This window comes from Thalassophryne amazonica, chromosome 6, assembly GCF_902500255.1.
Source record: "Thalassophryne amazonica chromosome 6, fThaAma1.1, whole genome shotgun sequence".
NCBI lineage: Eukaryota > Metazoa > Chordata > Actinopteri > Batrachoidiformes > Batrachoididae > Thalassophryne > Thalassophryne amazonica.
This window is the reverse complement of record NC_047108.1, coordinates 85,910,194-85,937,854: the sequence shown is the minus strand read 5'-3', so window position 1 is coordinate 85,937,854 and position 27,661 is coordinate 85,910,194. Positions and strand designations below refer to the sequence as shown.

Below are 27,661 nucleotides of genomic sequence, written 5' to 3'. Positions count from 1 at the left end.
TTGGTGTTCAGCACCATCACTGGAAGTTCTGAAGTGATTCTGTATTTACAAAGTTCTCTACACAGCAAATGCTGAAATGTTTCTGACGTGGCACAATTGAAGAAATATATATTTCTTAAAATATAAAGAAACACAAAACAGTTAAAAAAAAAAATAAACCAAAAAAATCAAAGTTCTTTAAAGCTGAGATTTTTCTTGTAGTCACAGCAGTAACAATTAAACAACTGCGTAGCTTTATTTGGTAAAAAAATAAAAATAGATTGAACAATTTACAAATTAAAACACTCAGCTTGACTTGGTAATTCTGCAGCTAAAGGCTAAGCTAACGGATAAATATTCAGCAGTGCACTACATCACTTTTTAGAGTTAGCTGATTTTGTGAAGCTGGAACGGCATGCAAAACAGTGACATCCAGTGGACTGGATGTCACTGGGACCCCTGTCAAATTGAATTTGTGTGAGGTTCATTTCAGGCAACAATGTGAACGTAGCCTTAGTTTGAAAAAATATTAGGTACAGTTAAAACCATATAAAACTATTTATCAGTAGTTATTAGATAAAACAGCCTCCCTCCCCTCCGTGACTCTTAATTGGAGCAAACACCTTCCTCCAAACTCACACGACAAGAGTCAGAGAAGATAGAGTCAGTGAGTTTGGAGGAAGATGTTTATTAATAAAGCTAAAACTAAATGTTCTCACTAGATTAGACGAATATTCCACTTGAATGTTGTCAGTGAATGTAAATGCGGTGGAATGTTTATTTTATTTTATTTTGATTTGATTTCAGTTTGTAAAATGTTCGAATGGTCTTCAGTGTGCGTCTGCTGGAGCAGAAGGTGGAGACTGCCGCTTTAAGAAGCTGTTGCATGAACATGCTGGTGATTTTCCACTCAAACTGATAATAAACGGGCTCATAGAAACAATGATCACACTGAAAAAAATCCATCCAATTGTTTGAATGAGCGTTAAACCGAGACTGCAAAACCAGAACCAGCTGCATGCTTCATCAAACCGAGCGGGCAGGTAACCAACTCTTATTTACGGAAATTTACTTAATAAGTGTTTATATTTTTAGTTAAGTCGCTTTATGTGTGATAGTAAACACGTTTTTAAGTGTCCCCCCCCCCCAAAAAAGCTTATTTTTAACACGATAGTGAGACATTTTATTTGGGGTTACATTTTGACTTTTATTAAATTAGATGAATGATTTTTTTAAATTGATGATTATATGAAGTCGACAAGTCGCAGATTTGTCTTTGAAACGATGTGATTCTGTCTCCCCCTCCCCCCCGTAAAAAATAATAATTGTAAACCTCTTCAATGCGCGACCGTTTTGAAAACAATGAAAGTAAATGATATTTAGGAAAGCCTTTTATTTCATTTTTTCCCCCTGTTTTTTCGACCTTTTTTGAGTGGGGGGGCGGTGATGTGATGTGATGTGTTCAGGGGCATCACGGACTTCACCTTTACATCACAATGAGCACGTGCCAGCGTGAGGACATGAGTTGTTAAATTACTGGAAGTTATTTACACCTTTATGGAGGAGACATGGGAGAGGTTTGTTGGACTATAACTGTTTATTATTGGAGGTCATATTATGCCAGATATAATTAACCTACTTCTTGTTCAGTCTATCCAGTAGATGATTGATTGAGGTGTGTAGTTCCCTTCAAAAATGTTTTCCCAAATTTTTTATAATGAATGATAATATAATTATAACTAATAACATTGAAACGTGATAATAATTAATAATAATAATAATAAAGTTTCAGAGGGGTGATGCATACCCTGCATGCTGTATGCGACAATGTAAATATACATCTATCTGGCTTCTGTGTGACTTCATTTTGAAGACATTCATACAAATCAATTACAAATATTTTGCAGATCAATATATTAGATCATCTATCCAGGCTTCTAGGTTGTTGAGATATACCAAAAAGGTGTTTTGTGGAATATGTTTTCTTTCTTTCTTTATTACAACATATTTTATGTGGTACGTATGTTACTTATATTGACTTATTTTTGATTTTATTCCATTGTTTACTACACAGCATGTTCACTGTATTCATTCAGGTTTTTTTTAATGGTGTTGCACAGCAAGGCATGGCACCAGTGGTAAAGAAACTGCCCAGAACAAACGTTAAAGATTGATGCACAGTTGCTATAAACTGACATATTCCAAGGAAAAAATACACCTACCTGGGCATATTCCTTCAGACAGTCTTGTATCAATTATTATATAAAGTTACTTTGTTGGCATTTTGAGCCAACTGTGTAACTGCCAGTATATTATTTTCTAAACTCATTTTTCAAAAAGGTTTCTTGCAAAAGAACCAGGTGTCAAAGATACGTAAAGTACTGCTTTTAATTTGACCATGGCTGCAAACAACAGTTTTGTGTGTATGTGTGTTTTTTTAATTTGAGCATCAATTTTAAAGTCAATTGTCACAGCATCTCTCAGAAGATAATCAACCCAAAACATGGCTTAAATTGAGTATAGTTTTGATTCCATTGAAAGGAGTTTTTCTTATGGTCTTATCTCGGGGTGTGGGATGATCCATTTAGCTTCCACCCTCACCAAGCTCAATTTAATCACAGACTATATAGTTGTATGCAAAAGTTTGGGCACCCATGATAATTTTCATGATTTTCCTTTATAAATCATTGGTTGTCTGGCTCAGAAATGTCAGATAAATATATCATATAGCAAACGAACACACTGATATTTGAGAAGTGAAATGAAGTTTCTAGTATTTACAGAAAGTTTACAATAATTATTTAAACAAAATTAGACAGTTGCGTAAATTTGAGCACCCTTGTCATTTTATTGATTTGAATACATGTAGCACTAATTATTGGAACACAAAATTGGTTTGGTAAGCTCATTGACCCTTGACCTCCTTACACAGGTGAATCCAATCATGAGAAAGGATATTTAAGGTGGTCATTTGCACCTTAAATATGCATTCCCTTCTTTGCATCTCTTCTAATGAGTGGCAGCATGGGAGCCTCTAAACAACTCTCAAATGACTTGAAAACAAAGATTGTTCATGGTTTAGGGTGAAGGATACAAAAAATGACCTCAGAGATTTCAGCTGTCAGTTTCCACTGTGAGGAACATAGTGAGGAAATGGAAGACCGCAGGCACAGTACAAGTTAAGCCCCGAAGTGGCAGGCCAAGAAAAATCTCAGGTGAGCTGAAGCGAAGGATGGTGAGAACAGTCATAGTCAAGCCACAGACCTGCTCCAAAGACCTACAACATGATCTTACTGCAGATAGTGTCTCTGTGCATCGTTCAACTATGCAGCGCACTTTACACAAAGAGATGCTGTATGATGCTGTAATGCAGAGGAAGCCTTTTCTGTATACACGCCACAAACAGAGTCGCTTGAGGTATGCTAAAGCACATTTAGACAAGCCAGCTTCATTTTGGAATAAGGTACTGTGGACCTTGTTATTTGAACGTAACAAGGGGCAGTATGCATGGCTGAGCATTCCAAGACAAACACTTGCTACCTACAGTAAAATTTGAAGGTGGTTCATCATGTTGTGGGGCTGTGTGGCCAGTGCAGGTACTGGGAATCTTTTTAAAGTTGAGGGTCACATGGATTCCAGTCAGTATTAGCAGAATCTTGAGAACAGTGTTCATGAATCACTGACAAAGTTGAAGTTGCATCGGGGCTGGATCTTTCAACAAGACAACGACCCTAAACACTGCTCAAAATCTACTAAAGCATTCATGCAGAGGAACAAATACAACATTCTGGAATGGCCATTTCATTCCCCAGATCTGAATATTATTGAAAATCTGTGGTGTGACTTTAAGCGGGCTGTCCATGCTCAGAAACCAACAAACCTGACTGAACTGGAGATGTTTTGTAAAGAAGAATAGTCCAAAATACTGTCAACCAAAATCCAGACTCTCATTGGAAAGTATAGGAAGCATTTAGAGGCTGTTATGTCTGCAAAAGGAAGATCTACAAAATATTGATGTATTTTTTTTCTGTTGGGGTGCCCAAATTTATGCACCTGCCTAATTTTGTTTAAAGAATTATTGCACACTTTCCATAATTCCTAGACACTTCATTTCACTTCTCTAATATCACTGTGTTCATCTGCTATATGACATATTTAACTGAAATTTCTGATCCAAACAACCAATGATTTATAAAGGAAAATCATGGAAATCATTAGGAGTGCCCAAATTTTTACATACCACTGTATATATAATGGACAAACCCTTTCTGAAGAACGTGTTTGGAGCGCAAGTTGGTTTTGGATGGCACCATCTTGGCAATGTCTGATTCCGCCCAACATCCAGCATGGACAAGATGGGTGTGTCCTGGATGGGACAAATAGAGCCTGAACATGCTCAAGTATCTTGAAGTTATTAAGCTAGCTAAGGCTAATTGGCTAAATTCCTTCAGTGACCATGGCGCTATCAATGTAGCTAACATTACAACACTACTGATACTTGCTAATTAGTGGAAATACTGTGAACAAATGAAATAATAAATCGTCCTTAATTTTTATTCAACAGAATACTGGAGCAACAGATTTACTAGATGGCCTGTTAGTGTAATTAACTGCACAACAAGCCTAATTATTTCTGATATTTGTAATGAAATGCTCAGAAAGAACAAATATGGTAGCAATGGCTGCCTGAATACGGTACATACGGTGCATTCAGAAAGTATTCACAGCACTTCACTTTTTACACATTTTGTTATGTTACAGCCTTATTCCAAAATGGAGTAAATTCATTTTCCCCTAAGAATTCTACTCACAACACCCCATAATGACAACATGAAAACATTTTTTTTTAATTTTTGCAAATTTATTAAAAATACAAAAACTGAGAAACCTACCATCCCTGGTTCTCAAGACCAGGCACCTAAGTGGCTCTACTCTACTCTACTCTTTTCTACTCTCCTATTTTACTCTTCCTTTTTAGATATTTAGATAGGCAGGGGTGGTGGTAAAGTGGTTAATGCACTTGGTTTCAGTGCAGAAGGCTCTGAGTTCAAATCCCACCCCTGCCACATTTCTCCATGTAATGTGGAGTTGCGTCAGGAACGGCATCCGGTGTAAAACCTGTGCCTATTCAACATGCAGATCCACCTTGGATTTGCTGTGGCGACCCCGAGTGCAAACAAGGGAGCAGCCGAAGGGACTTACTTTTTTAGATATTTAGATATACCTTTGTATACTGGCATAGTTCCACCTTAGAATTGGAATATAATATACAAGATATACCTTACTGAATTTTCATGTACATAAGTATTCACAGCCTTTGCTCAGTACTTTGGCAGCAATTACAACCTCAGGTCTTCCTGACTATGATGTCACAAGCTTGGTGCACCTATCTTTGGGCAGTTTTGTCCATTCCTCTTTGCAGCACCTCTCAAGCTCTATCAGTTGGATGGGGAGCATCTGTGCACAGCCATTTTCAGATCTCTGCAGAAATGTTCAATCAGATTCAGGTCTGGGCTCTGGCTGGGCCACTCAAGGACATTCATAGCATGGCCCTGAAGCCACACCTTTGATATCTTGGCTGTGTGCTTAGGGTCATTGTCTTTCTGAAAGATGAACTGTCACCCCAGTCTCAGGTCAAGAGCGCTCTGGAGCAGGTTTTCATCCAGGATGTCTCTGTACATTAGTGCATTCATTTTTCCCTCAATCCTGACTAGTCTCCAAGTTCCTGTCACTGAAAAACATCCCACAGCATGATGCTGCCACCACCATGGTTCGCTGTAGGGATGGTGCCTTGTCAGACCAGAGAATTTGTTTTTCATGGTCTGAGAGTCCTTTAGGTGTCTTTTTGCAAACTCCAGGTGGGCTGTCATGTGCCTTTTACTAAGGAGTGGCTTCCATCTGATCACTCTACCATACAGGCCTGATTAGTGGGCTGCTGCAGAGATGGTTGTCCTTCTGTAAGGTTCTTCTCTCTCCACAGAGGATTGCTGGTGTTCTGACAGAGTGACCATTGCGTTCTTGGTCACCTCCCTGACTAAGGCCCTTCTCCCTTGATCACTCAGTTTAGATGTGCCGCCAGCTCTAGGAAGAGTCCTCGTGGATCTGAACTTCTTTTGTGTACGGATGATGGAGGCCATTGTGCTCCCTGGGACTTACAAAGCAGCAGAAATGTTTCTGTACCCTTCCCCAGATTTGTGCCTCCAGACAATCCTGTCTTGGAGGTCTACAGACAATTCCTTTGACTTCTTGCTTGGTTTGTGATCTGACATGCACTATCAACTCTGGGACCTTATATGTAGACAGATGTGTAGCTTTCAAAATCATGTCCAAACAACTGAATTTACCCCAGGTGGACTCCAATTAAGCTGTAGAAACATCTAATGGATGATGAGTGGAGACAGGATGCACTTCAGCTCAACTTTGAGCTTCATGGCAATGGCATGCGATTTTTCTTTTTTTTTTTCTTTTTTTTTTTATAAATTTGCAAAATCCCCCCCCCCCCCCCCCCCCCCCAAAAAAAAACCTTTTTTCACATTGTCATTATGGGGTATTGTGTGTAGAATTTTGAGTAAAAAAAATGAATTTCATTCATTTTGGAATAACGCTGTAAATGTGTAAAAAGTGAAGCACTGTGAATACGTTATGGATGCACTGTATAGGGAACTTGAAATTGACCAAAATATGATGGATTACAGATTTGGATCATTCTAAAGGTGTGTGTGTGCACGCAATGTTTAAGAGACAGCTTGTCATCAGCCAATGCTTGTCCCCTATTTAACCGTGCAAATCCTCCAGAGGAATTCATCAGTTTTTTTTTTTATCGGCTCCTGTGTGTGTGGTTTTGTCCTGCTATTGGGAGCCATTGGAGGAGTAAATGTGCCTAAACAGACCACAGACAACCAGACGAGACACGTTACCTTATTAGGCATTGTAACGTCTGATAAGTTTGTTTAGACGTATTTCCTATATGGCCAACAGTGTGCAATGAAAAAGCAGAGTTGACGGATCCAAGTTCACCTGTTTGCCAGCATTTATGAGCAATAGTACTTTTGATTCAAAGATGCTTGCAAAGCCTGACTTTTAAAACATATTTCATATTTTAGGGCTGTTTTTGCAAGACAAAAAAAGATAAACCTATTATTTCAATTCAGTTGCACTTGTTTATTTATACAGCTCCAAGTCACAGCATCACCCCAAGCCTGTTCACAAGGGTAAAGTCTAACCTTACCCACTCTCAGTGCTGTCTGCAGATCAACCAGTGGAACCAGATTCTAGTTGCAAACCAGCACCCAGTGTTCAGCCGGTGCACCCTTTATAACACTTGTCCTTTGTATGTCTGGAGTGATTAAGAAGTGTGTGCATGGGTGACACATATCAGTCACACACTCGTGCCCCCCAGCCCTCGCCTGTGTATGTGTGTGTGATTGTGGACAGAGTACTGAGGAAGTGGAAAGTTACAGTGTCCCACGTTGGTACCTGAGTTATCTCACTGCGAGCCTGCGTCCAATCTCCGTGTCGGATTTAATTGTCTTTAGCCAAGGGGCGGTCCTAGCTGTCAGCTCCACTTCTTCTAACCATGTTGGCATAAAGACCTTCGGTACAGAGGAATGGTGACAGCTGAGAGAGAGGAACTCTATACATAGCTGCAGCCATCGAAGGAAATGTAAGTTTGGAGAAATTACAGGCAATAGTTTTCCATTTGTGTGTGCAAAGTTTTCTTCTTAAATGTACTTGAGAATTCTCAGATTGAAAGTGGTATAATGCTGTGTAGTTCTCTCTTTAAAGTAAACTGTTAAAGTAGGATTGGAAATGATAGGATCTGTATCAGCTATAAGTATTTTATTAATTGTGTTACTTGCGATATATATATATATATATGCCAAGATTTCAACAATTAAGTCAACAAATATTTAACCAATATATCTCTATATGTCTATATAGACTTATACATTGTTATGTCCATCTATCTCTGTATATATGCACATGTATATCGGTTGAATTCTTTGCTGAATTAATTGCTGAAATCCTGGCATCACATATTCCTGGAGTGTCTCGATATATAAATGAATGAATTAATTTATTTTGAAAAAAGAAAATACAAAAAATCCATAAGAACAAAATGTTAACAAATAAACAAAACAATGCTGGAAAGGGAGCAGGAAGAAGGACACACGTATAAAAGATATTATCTGTAGGCTTGCTTTTTTTTTTTTTTTTTTACAAAGGTTTAGTGTTTTTTTGGCAGGTTTGTTTGGGTTCAAGCCCAAGGACAGTTTGCCTTAAGTCTTATCTGGCAGGCGGACAGCGGCACACAGGTGAAACCCTGTTGAGCAAACAAGAGATCATAAGGAAAAGGGACCAAGAGACAGTGAGGGAAAGCGTGAGCACGGACAGCTCCACTTATGTAATGAGGTCTGAGAATGGAAAGTGGTTTGACTTGACTTGTCCGGCATAAAAGGAAGAGAGAAATCCTCAACTAAAAAACTGTGCTGAGTTCACTGATTTATGTGAGAAGTTGAGTTGATCCAATAGATAATAGTGAGAGGAAACATTGATTTTGTAGTTTGGAAAAAAAAAAAAGGAATTTGCAGTCACATATTTAAAATGTTCCACTTGATCTTGAATCTGTCTTGTACAGTAGATACAGATTTCTTTGACATGATACAATCCAAATTTATCTCGGGGGTGCATCGGGGGAGCGTCAGGGGGTTGTTGGTTGTTAAGCGTTAAAGAATTTGCTATTGCTCTGCCAGATACCTCTGTGCCAGAGCGGCACTCAAACGAAAAGGGAAGTATTCTAGTTTGTGTTACATTTAATCTGATTAATTATAGCTCTTTTTATGTATCTGTTTATTTATTTTTCTGTTGTGTTCACAAGCATTCCTCATCTGCCAGCTGGAAGCTTAAGTTGCATTTGATCACTTCGTCTGATGCCGCTGCGGATTCTCATTCTGCTCACGAGGGCATGTTGGGAAATAAGATGCCTCGGTTAGGGATAACAAACCCTGTCATTCTTGGAAAGGTGGTTTATGGTGTAAACACTGAAACTAAGCTACTGAGGGGGAGCCAAAGCTATGGAATATCTTCTTTCTAAATTTGGATTACGTTGGACTAACTTGTTGCTGATATAGTGGTTTGGGGGTGGCGGGGGGGTGGTTTAGAGTGTTCCCTTGGGTTAAGGCGAGATTTTGAAGGTGTGTTATCACATCCGACAGTATTCTTCCGTTTCCTTCGGTCACAATGTGCCCCCCACTGAGCACAAAACTGCTCTGAGACGCACATATGCCTCTAACATCAAAACATTCATCTCGATCATGAACGCCGTTCCCAAGGTCAATTTTGTTGTAGCAACGCCATCTCCATCTTAAAAATATTGGCCACTTCCCTTTGACTTGCACAACTGTTTAATTTCGAAAATGTTTTTATGTGCTGTTTTCAAAAGGCATATCACTTCCACATTTGTTTCTCTAGTCTAAATTACCTCCAGACATCAGATTAGAGAGCTTAACTACACAACTACTGTATGTCACATACAAAATGGTCACACAGCCAACACAAACAGGTGACAGTGTTATCTTCCTAATGCGTCTCCATATCTGCGCCTCACGCGGCTCACCTCTTGTCTTGTCCTTCACTTTGTTTTCTCCTTAAAAAAGCATGGCACAAAAAGAGAAGCTTCAATGCCTGAAGGATTTCCATAAGGACACCCTGAAACCTTCACCGGGGAAGAGCCCAGGGACACGGCCTGAGGACGAGGCTGAAGGCAAGGCTCCTCAGAGGGAGAAGTGGGCTAGTAAGCTCGACTTTGTCCTGTCAGTGGCCGGCGGCTTTGTCGGATTAGGAAATGTGTGGCGCTTTCCTTACCTTTGCTATAAAAATGGCGGTGGTAGGTAGACAATATACCACAGACTCAAATAGATGTGGTTGTAATAAGTTTTAAAAAAAGATACTGATTCCTGTGTCTTTTACCCAGGTGCGTTTCTCATCCCCTACTTCATTTTTCTGTTTGGCGGCGGCCTGCCTGTGTTCTTCTTGGAGGTTGCTTTGGGCCAGTACACATCTGAAGGAGGGATCACCTGCTGGGCCAAACTCTGTCCCATTTTCACTGGTCAGTCTCGGCTCTGAGTCATAGATTTCTTCTTCTTTAAGATAAAAGAAAAGCTTTGTTTCTGTCGACAAGAATGCGGCTGTGATTTTTTTTTTTTTAATATTCGGTCCGGTGCGTGCCGTCTGTGCACAGACATTATGTTCTCCTGTGTCCTGCCCTCCCACTGGAAGTGGATGATTACAGTGTTTTCTGTATAGAGAGCATTAGACTCCACAGTGGAACACAAGCACAGTTAGTGAGGGTGTTAAATACTTTAGCTGAGATTGTCATCTCATGACACATGTAAATTCCAGGCTCTGTGATTTGCCTCAGTTAACTTGCCTGTGCAGCCTTTATATATTTCCAGATTTGCATTCATGAAATCAGACCAAATTATGTTCTTTTTCCCTTTTCAGATCTGGTGCATATAACAGATTAATCGCTTCTAGGTTGCCGTAGAAACAGTCTAGGAAAAAAAATGATTTGGGCTGAAGTTGCCTAGCAATGGGTGCAGTCTCATGCAGCAAATATGTGTGAAAGGAGACGATCTGTTTTGTCGATACAAAGCTGCAGTGTAAATTTACTTATTTTATTACCTATGCTGTGAGGAAAAGAAAAGGACAGCTGAGAAAATTTAAAAACTAAAGGCAACCGGCTGCTTTTGAGTTGACGCAACTTCGAAACATCTCACTAATGTAAACTAGCATCTCCCTGTGCTGGTAACACTATAGGGCTTGTACAGCAAAAATGTAGAGGAGTGGGTGGGCAGCTGAGTGAGTGGGTTCGTCCGTCCCAACCAGCTTTGTATAAGGAATCAAAAACTATAAATGTCATCATCTTGTATCTTGCAAAATTACAAGAGCAGATATTGATGAACGGATTAGAAGGTGGTTAATGTTGATGAACCAGATCAATGAAAAAAGGAAACTTTGTTTTGGCTGTGTAACATATAAATGCATTGAACTAGCAACCAAGGGCAGAAACAGGACGCCCACTACGTGACCAAATACAGGAGGAAATGTACAATGGAATAACATCATAAAACTGTAATTGCAAATAAAACAGCAAAAATAAAAGTAAATAATAAATAAATCCTGCAAATTACTGATGGCAAAGTCGAAATACTGTTCCACAATGTTTTGAAAACTTTGCAACGCACAAGTTTTGATACATGACTCCAGAGACCGTATCAAACCACCTGCTGAACACTGGCACCTGCTGGATGGTTCAGGAATGTTCACCCATATCAGATTATAAATTTCACATTTGCATTTGTTGCTTGTTTTGACTCAAGATGGCAGTGCAGCCACACTCAAAAAACAATCAATTTCAATCAGTTCAATCAATTTTATTTATATAGCGCCAAATCACAACAAACAGTTGCCCCAAGGCGCTTTATATTGTAAGGCCATACAATAATTATGTAAAAACCCCAACGGTCAAAACGACCCCCTGTGAGCAAGCACTTGGCAACAGTGGGAAGGAAAAACTCCCTTTTAACAGGAAGAAACCTCCAGCAGAACCAGGCTCAGGGAGGGGCAGTCTTCTGCTGGGACTGGTTGGGGCTGAGGGAGAGAACCAGGAAAAAGACATGCTGTGGAGGGGAGCAGAGATCAATCACTAATGATTAAATGCAGACTAGTGCATACAGAGCAAAAAGAGAAACACTCAGTGCATCATGGGAACCCCCCAGCAGTCTAAGTCTATAGCAGCATAACTAAGGGATGGTTCAGGGTCACCTGATCAAGGCCTAACTAGAAGCTTTAGCAAAAAGGAAAGTTTTAAGCCTAATCTTAAAAGTAGAGAGGGTGTCTGTCTCCCTGATCTGAATTGGGAGCTGGTTCCACAGGAGAGGAGCCTGAAAGCTGAAGGCTCTGCCTCCCATTCTACTCTTACAAACCCTAGGAACTACAAGTAAGCCTGCAGTCTGAGAGCGAAGCGCTCTATTGGGGTGATATGGTACTATGAGGTCTCTAAGATAAGATGGGACCTGATTATTCAAAACCTTATAAGTAAGAAGAAGAATTTTAAATTCTATTCTAGAATTAACAGGAAGCCAATGAAGAGAGGCCAATATGGGTGAGATATGCTCTCTCCTTCTAGTCCCTGTTAGTACTCTAGCTGCAGCATTTTGAATTAACTTTAGGCTTTTCAGGGAACTTTTAGGACAACCTGATAATAATGCATTACAATAGTCCAGCCTAGAGGAAATAAATGCATGAATTAGTTTTTCAGCATCACTCTGAGACAAGACCTTTCTAATTTTAGAGATATTGCATAAATGCAAAAAGCAGTCCTACATATTTGTTTAATATGCTCTTTGAATGACATATCCTGATCAAAAATGACTCCAAGATTTCCCACAGTATTACTAGAGGTCAGGGTAATGCCATCCAGAGTAAGGATCTGGTTAGACACCATGTTTCTAAGATTTGTGGGGCCAAGTACAATAACTTCAGTTTTATGAGTTTAAAAGCAGGAAATTAGAGGTCATCCATGTCTTTATGTCTGTAAGACAATCCTGCAGTTTAGCTAATTGGTGTGTGTCCTCTGGCTTCATGGATAGATAAAGCTGAGTATTATCTGCATAACAATTAAAATTTAAGCAATGCCGTCTAATAATACTGCCTAAGGGAAGCATGTATAAAGTGAATAAAATTGGTCCTAGCACAGAACCTTGTGGACCTCCATAATTAACCTTAGTCTGTGAAGACGTTTCCCCATTTACATGAACAAATTGTAATCTATTAGATAAATATGATTCAAACCACCGCAGCGCAGTGCCTTTAATACCTATGGCATGCTCTAATCTCTGTAATAAAATTTTATGGTCAACAGTTTCAAAAGCAGCACTGAGGTCTAACAGAACAAGCACAGAGATGAGTCTACTGTCTGAGGCCATAAGAAGATCATTTGTAACCTTCACTAATGCTGTTTCTGTACTATGATGAATTCTAAAACCTGACTGAAACTCTTCAAATAGACCATTCCTCTGTAGATGATCAGTTAGCTGTTTTACAACTACCCTTTCAAGAATTTTTGAGAGAAAATGAAGGTTGGAGATTGGCCTATAATTAGCTATGATAGCTGGGTCAAGTGATGGCTTTTTAAGTAATGGTTTAATTACTGCCACCTTAAAAGCCTGTGGTACATAGCCAACTAATAAAGATAGATTGATCATATTTAAGATCGAAGCATTAAATAATGGTAGGGCTTCCTTGAGCAGCCTGGTAGGAATGGGGTCTAATAGACATGTTGATGGTTTGGATGAAGTAACTAATGAAAATAACTCAGACAGAACAATCTGAGAGAAAGAGTCTAACCAAATACCGGCATCACTGAAAGCAGCCAAAGATAACGATACGTCTTTGGGATGGTTATGAGTAATTTTTTCTCTAATAGTTAAAATTTTATTAGCAAAGAAAGTCATGAAGTCATTACTAGTTAAAGTTAAAGGAATACTCGGCTCAGTAGAGCTCTGACACTTTGTCAGCCTGGCTACAGTGCTGAAAAGAAACCTGGGGTTGTTCTTATTTTCTTCAATTAGTGATGAGTAGTAAGATGTCCTAGCTTTACGGAGGGCTTTTTTATAGAGCAACAGACTCTTTTTCCAGGCTAAGTGAAGATCTTCTAAATTAGTGAGATGCCATTTCCTCTCCAACTTACGGGTTATCTGCTTTAAGCTGCGAGTTTGTGAGTTATACCACGGAGTCAGGCACTTCTGATTTAAAACTCTCTTTTTCAGAGGAGCTACAGCATCCAAAGTTGTCTTCAATGAGGATGTAAAACTATTGACGAGATACTCTATCTCACTTACAGAGTTTAGGTAGCTACTCTGCACTGTGTTGGTATATGGCATTAGAGAACATAAAGAAGGAATCATATCCTTAAACCTAGTTACAGCGCTTTCTGAAAGACTTCTAGTGTAATGAAACTTATTCCCCACTGCTGGGTAGTCCATCAGAGTAAATGTAAATGTTATTAAGAAATGATCAGACAGAAGGGAGTTTTCAGGGAATACTGTTAAGTCTTCAATTTCCATACCATAAGTCAGAACAAGATCTAAGATATGATTAAAGTGGTGGGTGGACTCATTTACATTTTGAGCAAAGCTAATTGAGTCTATAATAGATTAAATGCAGTGTTGAGGCTGTCATTCTCAGCATCTGTGTGGATGTTAAAATCGCCCACTATAATTATCTTATCTGAGCTAAGCACTAAGTCAGACAAAAGGTCTGAAAATTCACAGAGAAACTCACAGTAACGACCAGGTGGACGATAGATAATAACAAATAAAACTGGTTTTTGGGACTTCCAATTTGGATGGACAAGACTAAGAGTCAAGCTTTCAAATGAATTAAAGCTCTGTCTGGGTTTTTGATTAATTAATAAGCTGGAATGGAAGATTGCTGCTAATCCTCCGCCCCGGCTCGTGCTACGAGCATTCTGGCAGTTAGTGTGACTCGGGGGTGTTGACTCATTTAAATTAACATATTCATCCTGCTGTAACCAGGTTTCTGTAAGGCAGAATAAATCAATATGTTGATCAATTATTATATCATTTACTAACAGGGACTTAGAAGAGAGAGACCTAATGTTTAATAGACCACATTTAACTGTTTTAGTCTGTGGTGCAGTTGAAGGTGCTATATTATTTTTTCTTTTTGAATTTTTATGCTTAAATAGATTTTTGCTGGTTATTGGTGGTCTGGGAGCAGGCACCGTCTCTACGGGGATGGAGTAATGAGGGGATGGCAGGGGGAGAGAAGCTGCAGAGAGGTGTGTAAGACTACAACTCTGCTTCCAGGTCCCAACCCTGGATAGTCACGGTTTGGAGGATTTAAGAAAATTGGCCAGATTTCTAGAAATGAGAGCTGCTCCATCCAAAGTGGGATGGATGCCGTCTTTCTTAACAAGACCAGGTTTTCCCCAGAAGCTTTGCCAATTATCTATGAAGCCCACCTCATTTTTTTGGACACCACTCAGACAGCCAGCAATTCAAGGAGAACATGCGGTTAAACATGTCACTCCCGGTCCAATTGGGGAGGGGCCCAGAGAAAACTACAGAGTCCGACATTGTTTTTGCAAAGTTACACACCGATTCAATGTTAATTTTAGTGACCTCTGATTGGCGTAACCGGGTGTCATTACAGCCGACGTGAATTACAATGTTACCAAATTTACGCTTAGCCTTAGCCAGCAGTTTCAAATTTCCTTCAATGTCGCCTGCTCTGGCCCCCGGAAGACAATTGACTATGGTTGCTGGTGTCGCTAACTTCACATTTCTCAAAACAGAGTCGCCAATAACCAGAGTTTGATCCTCGGTGGGTGTGTCGTCGAGTGGGGAAAAATGGTTAGAAATGTGAACGGGTTGGTGGTGTACACGGGGCTTCTGTTTAGAACTACGCTTCCTCCTCACAGTCACCCAGTCGGCCTGCTTTCCCGGCTGCTCGGGATCTGCCAGAGGGAAACTAACGGCGGCTAAGCTACCTTGGTCCGCACCAACTACAGGGGCCTGGCTAGATGTAGAATTTTCCACGGTGCGCAGCCGAGTCTCCAATTCACACCAGCCTGGCCTCCAAAGCTACGAATAAGCTACACTTATTACAAGTACCATTACTGCTAAAGGAGGCCGAGGAATAACTAAACATTTCACACCCAGAGCAGAAAAGTGCAGGAGAGACAGGAGAAGCCGCCATGATATACCGACTAAGAGCTAGTAGCTGCGCTAAGCTAGCGAATTCCTAAATACACACAAAGTGAATAATGTGTAAATAATTTAGAGGTGATTCAGCAGAGGGAGTGCTTTAGTTAAGGCACGTGAAGATTACACTGTGAAACAAATCGTTATCTAGGTAACTAGATCAATCTAACTGCGCAGATTAAACAGCTAACAGATACAGCAAAACACCGCTGTGCTCCGGAACAGGAAGTGATATAATACCGCAGTGAGAGCCAACCACCAGTAGAGGCAAGCAAGGACCAATTAAATTAAATTAAATTATATTGCATGGATGTGCTTTTTTGAGTTGGGGCAACATATATTTATTCAATGGAAATTCTGCACATAATTGAATTGAGTTCATCCACTGAGTCATTTTTTTGAGTGCAGTTGCCTTTTTTTTAATAGGTTTTCTTAGCTTTTTTTTTTTAAAGTGTACAGAGAGTAGAGGACAGTGTGATCATAAAGTCATTTTGAAACAGATCTGATCAATCTCAGTTTGTTCTCTACAGCTCTTTATTTAACATCAGGGCCTATCTTCCATTCATCCATCCATTTTCTTCCGCTTTATCCGGAGTCGGGTCGCGGGGGCAGCAGCTCAAGCAAAGCCGCCCAGACCTCCTGATCCACACACACCTCCTCCAGCGCCTCCGGGGGAACCCCAAGGCGATGTAGTCCCCCCAGCGTGTCCTGGGTCTTCCCCGGAGCCTCCTCCCAGTGGGACGTGCCCGGAACACCTCTCCAGCGAGGCGTCCAGGGGCATCCGGAAAAGATGCCCAAGCCACCTCAACTGACTCCTTTCGACGTGGAGGAGCAGCGGCTCGACTCCGAGCTCCTCCCGAGTGACCGAGCTCCTCACCCTATCTCTAAGGGAGTGCCCAGCCACCCTGCGGAGGAAACTCATCTCGGCCACTTGTACTCGCGATCTCGTTCTTTTGGTCTTGAGCCAAATCTCATGACCATAGGTGAGGATCGGAACGTAGATCGATCGGTAAATCGAGAGCTTTGCCCCCCTACTCAGCTCTCTCTTCACCACGACGGTCCGATACAGCGACCGCATCACTGCAGATGCTGCACCGATCCATCTATCGATCTCACGCTCCATCCTGTGGACTCCTAGGGCCTATCTTATGATGTCATAAAGCTCTATACACTCAAAAAACTGATTTATTGGATTGGATTTCCATATAATAAATATATGTAGTCCCTACTAAATTAAATTGAATTAGCTTGCATGAATGTGCTTTATTTGAGTTGGGGCTACATGTAGTAATTAGATGGAAATTCTGCACATAATTGAATTGAGTTCATCCACTGAGTAATTTTTTTTCAGTGCAGTTGCCTTTTTGTATAGGTTTTCTTAACTTTTTTTTGTGTACAGAGAGTAGAGGACAGGTGAGCCACTCTGATCATAAAGTCGTTTTGAAACAGATTGTAGAGAACAATTTGTTCTCTACAGCTCTTTATTTAAGATCAGGGCCTATCTTATGATGTCATAAAGCTCTATATCCTGTTGGCCAACATATTCAGACTCAAAGCCCTTTCTGGTTTAGCTGATGAGTTATTCTCATAAATGTATAAATGTTATGTCACATGGGTGTCAGGGTCTAAGTTTCGAACTCATCTTTTGAATTGGGATGATCGCCACTCTGAGGTAAAGCAAGCTACCTCAAAGCTACAGTGTGTGTGATTTAATGCCTTTGAGATTGCATCATGTCATCGCTGGTCATCATTTTCATTACCTTCCCATTTTCGCTTCTTTGGCGATGGGGTTTCATACTCCCTTGCCTTTTCTTTTGATCAGCAATATGTACGAGTGTCCATTTCATAAAAATGAGGATTCACAACTTGTTAGCCTGCATTAGCAGCCAGTAGACAGTGTATAGGGGACAGAGAGCAGCTACTCATTTCACTTCTTTATCTTCAGTTGTACAGCCGTGCTGGAAAATGTGAAAGCTGAAACAGGACATATGTCCCTTTTGGGCTACTGTATCCCCGTAGACTGCACCATTCCAGCTTCCTTGAGGGGGTCTGCTCATGTAGATAAGAGAGGCTCATTCTAAATTGATGGAAACACATCAGTTCATTTTTGCAGGTAATTATACAGTAATAAACAGATGGTTATAAATGGTATATTCCATTTCTGCAAATAAAATAATCCTATGTACTGTAGCTTTAAAATGGCCGCTCCAGACAAACACCCTCAGATGGGTAACGTGCACACTCGTGACTGCACCAGAGATGTCACACGAAAAATGAGGAAGTTGTACAGAACAGCTGCCGATGAGGCGTGAGAGAAACCAGATCTCTAGCCATGAACCTTAAAAAAGTCCACACATAGCATCAAACCGAACTGTTAACGATCTCAATTGTTCCGTGCCTCCACCTATCTGAATCACACTGAGGAGCGTTGAGTTTGCCACGTGCACACACCTGTCACTGAGTTGGCTTCATCATAAGCATTTGGAACGTGGAAATGAAAACGGTGGGGGTGACAGAGATGACAAGTTTAAAAATACTCTGGAGCTGTAGAAGAGCATCTGGGATTTCTGTGTCCACATTCAGAGCAAAGTCATTTAAAAATAGCATAAAAATGCTAAGTACAGAAGGTGGCAGGCTAAAGCTGGAGAAGGTTCCACTGTTTGTGGATCCACCATCACACTAATTAAGATCTTATTCCTTGTGTCCAGGTATCGGCTATGCCTCCATCGTGATCGTGTCTCTGCTCAACGTCTACTACATTGTGATCTTGTCCTGGGGACTCTACTACCTGTTTCAGTGCTTTCAGCCTGAGCTTCCCTGGGCCAAATGCAAACAACCCTGGAACACTCACAACTGTGTTGAGGACACAATCCGCAAAAACAAGACCCTATGGCTTGCAGCCAACGCTACCAACTTTACCTCCCCTGTCACTGAATTCTGGGAGTGAGTATTCAGTGATGCCAACACACATAGACTAAAGTGCCACTGCTGCTTGATTGCATAAATGTTTATATAGGTAAATTTTCTCTGTTTACTTTGTTTTTTTTTTTCCATTTGCCTTTACTTTGTTTTAGACATCACTTTCATTGCAACTTAACTCCTTAAGCCCCAGAGCCCATTTCACCAAAATCACATACTCATACATTATGATTTATTTCTCAGTTTGTACAAGGTCAAAAATGCAAAAGTTTGGATCAGCTAAAAGACAGGTCCTAGGGGATGTTGTGGATGCAAAAAGTTTGAAAGTAAATAATACTTGGTAGGAGTAAATGAGGTTTATTTTCCCCCAAAATTAATTCTGATTTATGTATTTATTTGCTTGGCATTTCAGCTGTGGTTAGTTGATATGTGATTGAAGTGGATACTTTTGTAGAGGAGACTTCACTTGACATTTTGATGTATAATAAGTGTATGTTGGTGTCAGCATTGTTTAGTTATGAGTGTTCAAATGTTCCAAAACAGAGCAAGTCCCCAAATTTGGGGACTCTAGGGTTTAAGAGGTTAATTAAAATACAACTCAACAAAGAACAAAAACACTAACTGAATTTTTTTGTACATAACATTTCTTAGAATGTGGTATTTAATGACAATTCATGCCAAAAATGTTGCCACATATGACGTTTGTCATATGTGGCAACTTTTAAAACCCAACCAAATCCACAAATAGTTGTTGCACCAGATTTTTTTTATTTTTTAATTTTTTTTTTTTTAATCCAGGCTCTCCACAAACACTGTGCTTGAATCTACACAATTGTTAATCTGTTACCTACCTCTGCATTTTCTGTAGACATAACGTCCTGAGCATCTCCACTGGGATTGAAGACATTGGGCCCCTGAAGTGGGATCTGGCCCTGTGTCTCCTAGCAGTGTGGATTATCTGTTTTTTCTGCATCTGGAAGGGAGTCAAGTCCACCGGGAAAGTGAGTGCTGAGTGTTACAGATGCTTGTTGTGTTGCCTGAATGCTAACTGGCGTTTACATTTCCGCTAACATTTGAAACCACATGCATTTGTTTGATTTGGGCACATTAGTATATATATTACACACTGAGGCACCTGTGTGCTGGATCGTGTCCACAGAAAGATACCATATGGCCAAAATGTCACAGCTGATGCTCCCTCACAATGCAAGTGATACTCTTCAAAACAGCCATTGGCTTGACACAAAGTCATTCCAGTGGTACAGGCTCCTATACCGCTGGAGACTTAGCATCCAACTCTCACAACCATACAGTAAGACAGGAAGCACCAGGGCCCTAAAGATGTCGGGCTTCATTCTTCTGCAAAGACATCGGCACTGCCAAACACCTGTGTCCAGTGACCTCATGACTCCATAAGCTCTTCTCAGGTATCTGTTTATCTCAAGACCCATAGACATGAATGTCACTGCCAAGTTAAGTAAATGTCTCAGCACTTTCACTGCATAAAGACACACTTCTGATGGCTGAGTCTAGGACGTCATTGAAAACCTAGATCTTAGTCTTGATCCAGGACAACAGCAAAGCCAGAGCTAGTGAAAAAGCATTTGTGTCCACTTTCACAGCAAAGTTATTTAAAACCTGGGGATGTCCACTGCCTGGCAGAGTTCAGGTGTAAACCCGAAGCAGCTAATGTTATTGGGCACTTGGGTTGGATTGGATTCTCTGAGCATTTACAACTGTGTGTATCACTTAATAAATAAATAAATAAATATTTCATTGGATGATCACAGTCCAATTTTGGGCCAGATTTTCATCCAATTAATACATGCAACTCAAATTGTATTGCATGTATGAACTTTGAGTTTAGGCTCAGATGCAAAATCTACTAAGTCCACAACGAGGTATTTTTAGTTGAGGCCACCATGCACTTGGCTGCTGATTTAACTATCAAGTGTGCAAAATATCAAAGAATTTGACCATACCATTTTTGTTTTATTGATGGAAATCTGTACTATTTCAAATATGTTTTCCTTTAAATTTCCCATTTTAAATTACATTTTTCTTGATTTATAAAAATGGACTTAGAGAATTTTGCATCTGCACTCTTTATATATGTATTTATTTGATGAAAATCCAGCCTAAAATTAAACTGAGTTCATCAGGGAGTTGTGTGTTATTTTTGTTTGTTTTTTTGAGTGGTCTTGATTCATGTCAGTTGATTAATCTTTGAAAATTTGCCCCATGGTAATGTATTTGCATATGTGATCCTATGTGTGTCACCATCAAATAGACATTCTGAATATAAAGTATATACAAATATTTACAGCAAACATCATGACAATGTAATGAACACATCAACTTCCCAAATCTTGTTTGTGAGATATTGGGTTTCAAAGAAAAACAAAAAAAAATCATTAATTTCTCATTAATATGTAAACGCATTGCAGGGCAGCATATTCACATCGGTGTGTGAGCTTGTGCATTAATGGGTGAATGTGAGGCATCATCATAAAGTACTTAGATCATTTGGTTTTGATGGAAAAGCTGTCTAGAAATATCTGTCCAGTCCATTTAAACTTCAAGTCTTTACCATGTACTGTTAAAGATTCATTATTTTCACAAGGAAAAAAAAAATCACTTAATCCTCTTTAATATGCAGATGTATGCTAAACAACTCTCAAGTCTAAACAGCTCATCTACTCCACAAGAAGTATCTGTAGCATACGTGTCTACCATATTATGTTAATGAGCTATAATTAATGAATATGAATGTATTAGAATTCATTCTTAAATATATGTAAATATATACGCCAAACAACTGTAAAATCCAACCAGGCCATCTTCTTCATGTGGGTTAATTACGTATTGTCTAAGTATTATGTTTCAACTATTTAAGTTATGTTAACAGTACAACTCAGAATCATGTAGGACACCGATTAAATGCTTCAATAAAAGCAGCCACACTAAGAATGATTTTTCCAGTAGCAATAACTTGAATTTGAACTTGAAAAGCAAGTACATACTGTATATTGTCACAGTTGTTGTAACACATGAATATCCCACGTGTGTGTAACATAATTTCCAGTATTTTTTGTTTAGTATTTTCACTTGTCATGCCTTTGTCCTGTATAGGTGGTGTACATAACAGCAACTTTCCCTTTTGTGATGCTGATTGTGCTGTTGGTGCGTGGAGTCACTCTCCCTGGAGCAGCTGAAGGGATCAAATTTTACCTTTACCCCGACTTGACCCGCCTACAGGATCCAGAAGTAAGTTTCCCATTTCCTAGTCCTTCAGGTCTTGTCTATGTCCTGTAAAGGCACTTTCACTTCTCTCGTATCAGATATCAAGAAGGTGGAAGTCTCTAAACCACTGTGGTGTGGTCTAAATTTTGGATCAGTATTTGTCTGATATTGGTCAAAATTACTGGATTAAATATCGTAAATTTCAAAATTTCAAAATCTGATCTAATCCAAGTCTTCAATTTCACATCTGACTCTTTGTTTTGGACTATGTGGGCTTTCCTTAAGTGGAAAAAATAGTTTGTTTTACAGTTTGAGTTGATGTACTTTGCTAATCTAGTCATCCACAGTTTTAGATGGTTAGTTAAACATCACACAGCGGTATCACATGATATGAATATGTCATGAAGGAAAATAGTTCCAGTTTGACATTGTTGTGTTTAATTGATGCCTCACACTGAACTCATGAGCTCAAATTTTCCTACACAAAAGACTTACTACCACGTATAATACATTTGAGTTCTCAGTGTGTGTGTGTGTGTGTGTGTTGGGAGGGGGGGGAGTCATTTTGTAAGCTTGCTCACAGCTCTCCAGTTGCTTATTACTTTTTGGATTTTTTCTGTGACTTAAAAGTTCCTTGTTTGCAAAGTCCTGCTGTTGCGAAAGCACACGGACTCTGTTTGATTAGTGAGGGCACCATGTTTAATCAATTTTTTTTGTTCTTCTCGGTGTGGGCAATCACATGTTATTGTGATTGTCTAACACGATAAGACATATTTTTCATATTACATAACAGGTTGACCTTGTCAAATCTGGAAAAATAGTGATAGTTGTTTTTGTTTCTATCTCCGTAGGTATGGATTGATGCAGGAACTCAAATTTTTTTCTCCTATGCCATCTGTCTTGGAGCCATGACGTCTCTGGGGAGCTACAACAAATACAAATACAACTGCTACAGGTGAGCCGGGTTTCTGCCGGGGACAGTAGGACTGTAGTAGTGACAGCAACACGTGTCAGAGACGGTTGCGTGAAATGGGAACTTCGGTTCCACCTGTGTTAATTAACAAACTCCATGACATATGTGTGATATAGGGACTGTTTGCTGCTGGGAGGCCTCAACAGCGGTACCAGTTTTGTGTCTGGCTTCGCAATATTTTCCGTCCTGGGCTTCATGGCACAAGAACAAGGGGTGGACATTGCCGATGTGGCAGAGTCAGGTACGAGGGTCCAAGGCAGCAGTGATGGTGGGCGCTGCTGCCGAACAAAGAATAGCCAACTGGACGCTTGAAATTGAGTTAGTCGAGCAACAGCAAATTTTAAATGAGAGGAAATTCAAGTTATTTAATGTTTCAGTCTCGGAAACGATGATGCTGAAATGTAGAGGTATCGGCAATTCCACACTCCTTGAATAAAAGCCTGAAAGAAACAGAATTGTTAAAGTCAGTGGGATCTCACTGTAGCAGATAAAACAATATTTCAGGGGAATCTTTCAAATAGTGGTACAAACACAAGATTTGGCAAAAAACAAAATGCCCCTTAGACATATGCTTAAAATGCCCATGTGTCACTCAAACTTTAAATATGGCAGCCATTTTCCAAGATGGCGACCATGCTTGGTGTGGAAATTCTTTTTCCATTGATAAATATGAGCAGACCAGCCCAACATTGTTGATCCGAGGATCAAATCATACATTTTAACCATCTGGAATGCATATTTGGAATTGAACAGGCCATTCTTCAACTCAAGTAGCATTACCCAGGCTTAGCCTGCTGCCTACCAAGATGTAGACCCGGGTTCGATTGCCTGTCATGCTACGTGTTGGTGTCCATCATCTTGGTCTAACCTTGGTCAAGTCACTTTTGATGAACTAGCGTCCCAGTCATGGGGAGTTGTACACTCTCATCTGCTTTATGCCATGACATATGGGGATACGCACCAACCCGCTGGGTCTCAGGGACTGTATAGGAGGTCCTTCTTTGTTGTCAAAAACCTACTTTCGAACATCATCCAAAGTGGTTCACATGGTGTGATTCTGTGCAATTCTGTATGCCAGAGCTGTGGTCATTTTTCATGTTTTTGTCCATCTTGTTTGTTTGAGTGACCCCTGAGCATTTTCAAAAGAGTAATGTCTAAAGAGCATTTTCTCCAGGTTTGGTGCTTGAGCCTCCATTTGAAAAATTATTTGAGTTACCTGCTGCACTGTCTGTGGTCCGCCTCTTCTGAGGACAGGTTACACTTGTATTGGCCAAATGCTGTGTGTTTTACACCATGAATGATAAACAGTTCTTGTATTGGACCTTCCTCATACACAGCTGTCCATGCTCAATGGTGCCATGTGTCCTTATGTCCCACATTCAAGCTGCTAATGCCATTTAGGAGCTTTACATCTTTTACCATGGGGCATTGCTCAGAAGATTGGCACCCCAACTGTATGTGCACTGGCAATGAGCTCATCATCATCCTCATCATCCTCAGTATTCTGACCAGCAGCACAGTTGTGCTAACAAGCTGTGGATCTCCTGAGGTGGACACCTTCGGTTCTGTTTCTGCCTTCTTTTATTTTTCTATGTGGACTTTAAAGGAGATGCATCTTCTTTCAGCATGCTCGCTCTCTTCATTTAAAATTAAACTCTTGCCATTTTGGACTGGAAACTGTATATTATGATGTAATCGGTCTACATTTTAAATGGTGATGTCAGTGGTACATAAAGCAGTTTATGGGAAGTGAAACTGTACATACAGAAACATGCTGGAGCTGTATGACTCGTGTTTTATTTGATGCTGGCTTTGCAAACGGTAATTTTACATCCTTTTGAAGTCACTACAGAAATGCAAAATCTTAGCCAGTATATTTGTTTATTTCTCATCAAAACATCCTATGTACACTTGATAGAAAGTTTATTTATATAACTGTGGGAAGATTTGAAAGCTAGGGGTGGTGGCATGTTGCATCTGGTGTAGAACTTGTGCCAAATAAACATGCAAATCCAACTTGTATCTGCTCTGGCGACCCCAAGTGAAAACAAGGGAGCAGCTGAAGGAACTTACAAGCTTCAGTAAGTTCAAAGAACTTTGTTTTAGATGATACATCATCTTGAGCGACAGAGTCTTGGAAACACCTGGGCCTGTATCCACGAAGCAGCCTAAGCCTAAAATAGCTACTTAGTGACGTTATTCTCTGAAAAATCTTAGAATTCCTCCAATTCTTAGACATTTCTTAGAACCTTAGACCTTAAGAGAGTTCCTAAGGTGCCAAACCGGAAAGAGTAGAGAGGAAGGAGAGATATTTTCAGTAACACGCTACCGGCTTCATCTACAGTAGTGTTCAGAATAATAGTAGTGCTATGTGACTAAAAAGATTAATCCAGGTTTTGAGTATATTTCTTATTGTTACATGGGAAACAAGGTACCAGTAGATTCAGTAGATTCTCACAAATCCAACAAGACCAAGCATTCATGATATGCACACTCTTAAGGCAATGAAATTGGGCTATTAGTAAAAAAAAAAAGTAGAAAAGGGGGTGTTCACAATAATAGTAGTGTGGCATTCAGTCAGTGAGTTCGTCAATTTTGTGGAACAAACAGGTGTGAATCAGGTGTCCCCTATTTAAGGATGAAGCCAGCACCTGTTGAACATGCTTTTCTCTTTGAAAGCCTGAGGAAAATGGGATGTTCAAGACATTGTTCAGAAGAACAGTGTAGTTTGATTAAAAAGTTGATTGGAGAGGGGAAAACGTATACGCAGGTGCAAAAAATTATAGGCTGTTCATCTACAATGATCTCCAGTGCTTTAAAATGGACAAAAAAAAAAAAAACAGAGATGCGTGGAAGAAAATGGAAAACAACCATCAAAATGGATAGAAGAATAACCAGAATGGCAAAGGCTCACCCACTGATCAGCTCCAGAATGATCAAAGACAGTCTGGAGTTACCTGTAAGTGCTGTGACAGTTAGAAGACGCCTGTGTGAAGCTAATTTATTTGCAAGAATCCCCCGCAAAGTCCCTCTGTTAAATAAAAGACGTGCAGAAGAGGTTACAATTTGCCAAAGAACACATCAACTGGCCTAAAGAGAAATGGAGGAATATTTTGTGGACTGATGAGAGTAAAACTGTTCTTTTTGGGTCCAAGGGCTGCAGACAGTTTGTGAGACGACCCCCAAACTCTGAATTCAAGCCACAGTTCACAGTGAAGACAGTGAAGCATGGTGGTACAAGCATCATGATATGGGCATGTTTCTCTTACTATGGTGTTGGGCCTATATATCGCATACCAGGTATCATGGATCAGTTTGGATATGTCAAAATATTTGAAGAGGTCATGTTGCCTTATGCTGAAGAGGACATGCCCTTGAAATGGGTGTTTCAACAAGACAATGACCCCAAGCACACTAGTAAATGAGCAAAATCTTGGTTCCAAACCAACAAAATTAATGCCTCGCAGATGTGAAGAAATCATGAAAAACTGTGGTTATACAACTAAATACTAGTTTAGTGATTCACAGGATTGCTAAAAAAGCAGTTTGAACATAATAGTTTTGAGTTTGTAGCGTCAACAGCAGATGCGATGCTACTATTATTGTGAACACCCCCTTTTCTACTTTTTTGTTTTTACTAATAGCCCAATTTCATAGCCTTAAGAGTGTGCATATCATGAATGCTTGGGCTTGTTGGATTTGTGAGAATCTACTGAATCTACTGGTACCTTGTTTCCCATATAACAGTAAGAAATATACTCAAAACCTGGATTAATCTTTTTAGTCACATAGCACTACTATTATTCTGAACACTACTGTACATAATTATTTTATGTTAATTTCTTTCTTGTGTCATGCACGTATCTTTAACGTATTTACAATTATATTATGTACTCACAGTGAACGTACTAAATGCACACACGCACGCTTTTAATATATAGCTATTTGGTATGTGAATGAGGTACGTTCAAACATTTTCAAGCTGTGTAACAATTCATTTAATTTTGCTGTGTTTCATCATCATAATAATGTTATCCTCATAATTACACGTGTTAATGCAGTTCAGGTTATATGATTGATTTCACTGTTCATTCATGAGTAGGAGGGCAGCGCGCATTTGCTTTTTATCCCCCCCCCCCCCACACCACCACCACCCTTCCGTGACAACTAATCACAGCTCTCACAAAGATAGGAGTTTCTGTCCCCTCCTTGCTCAGACTTGCTCTCAGACACCTGCTGGCTCACTCTTAGGCTAAGATTTCTTGCCAGGAAATTTTAGGCTAAGTTAGGAGCTCTTTCAGAGGACTTTGAGATGCTTCACGGATATGGGCCCAGGTTTTGAGTCATATCTGAGATCAGATAGAATGGGTTTGGTTTTAGCATGTGCTGCCTTACAGTGATAAGGTTCCAATCTGACCTGGTCCTTTCTGTGTGGCGTTTGCATGTTCACCCTATGTTTGCATGAGTTTCCTCTGGGTGACCATAGGTGTGAGCAGGGGGTGTGACTGAGGTTGTGTATCAGCTCTCTGATAGACTGGTGGCCTGTTTGGGGTGTATCCCGCCTCTCTCCCAATGACAACTGCGATAGGCTCCAAACCAACTGTGACCCCTAACTGAAATAAGTGGGTTCACAAAATTAGTGAATGAGAAAAGCAAGTTTTTAACTCACCATCACATTTTTAAGCTTTGTAACACATCCACTGCTTAATAATAGTACAATAAAGCTCAAAATGAGTTTTCTCAGCTCATCTTTGTC

The 27,661-nt window shown here is 40.0% G+C and overlaps 1 protein-coding gene across 1 annotated transcript in view; it reads left to right on the top strand.

The window, feature by feature from the left end:
• Positions 1-813: 813 nt before the first annotated feature.
• The window catches only part of slc6a6b (solute carrier family 6 member 6b), a 59,053-nt gene continuing 32,205 nt past the window's right edge, over positions 814-27,661 (top strand). The window contains exons 1-8 of the mRNA XM_034172667.1: positions 814-1,022; positions 9,636-9,865; positions 9,953-10,087; positions 18,479-18,713; positions 19,558-19,690; positions 21,822-21,956; positions 22,784-22,887; positions 23,022-23,146. Of these exons, the coding sequence (XP_034028558.1) occupies positions 958-1,022; positions 9,636-9,865; positions 9,953-10,087; positions 18,479-18,713; positions 19,558-19,690; positions 21,822-21,956; positions 22,784-22,887; positions 23,022-23,146 (1,162 nt within the window). The 5' untranslated portion in view covers positions 814-957. The remainder of the gene's footprint in view (positions 1,023-9,635; positions 9,866-9,952; positions 10,088-18,478; positions 18,714-19,557; positions 19,691-21,821; positions 21,957-22,783; positions 22,888-23,021; positions 23,147-27,661) is intronic.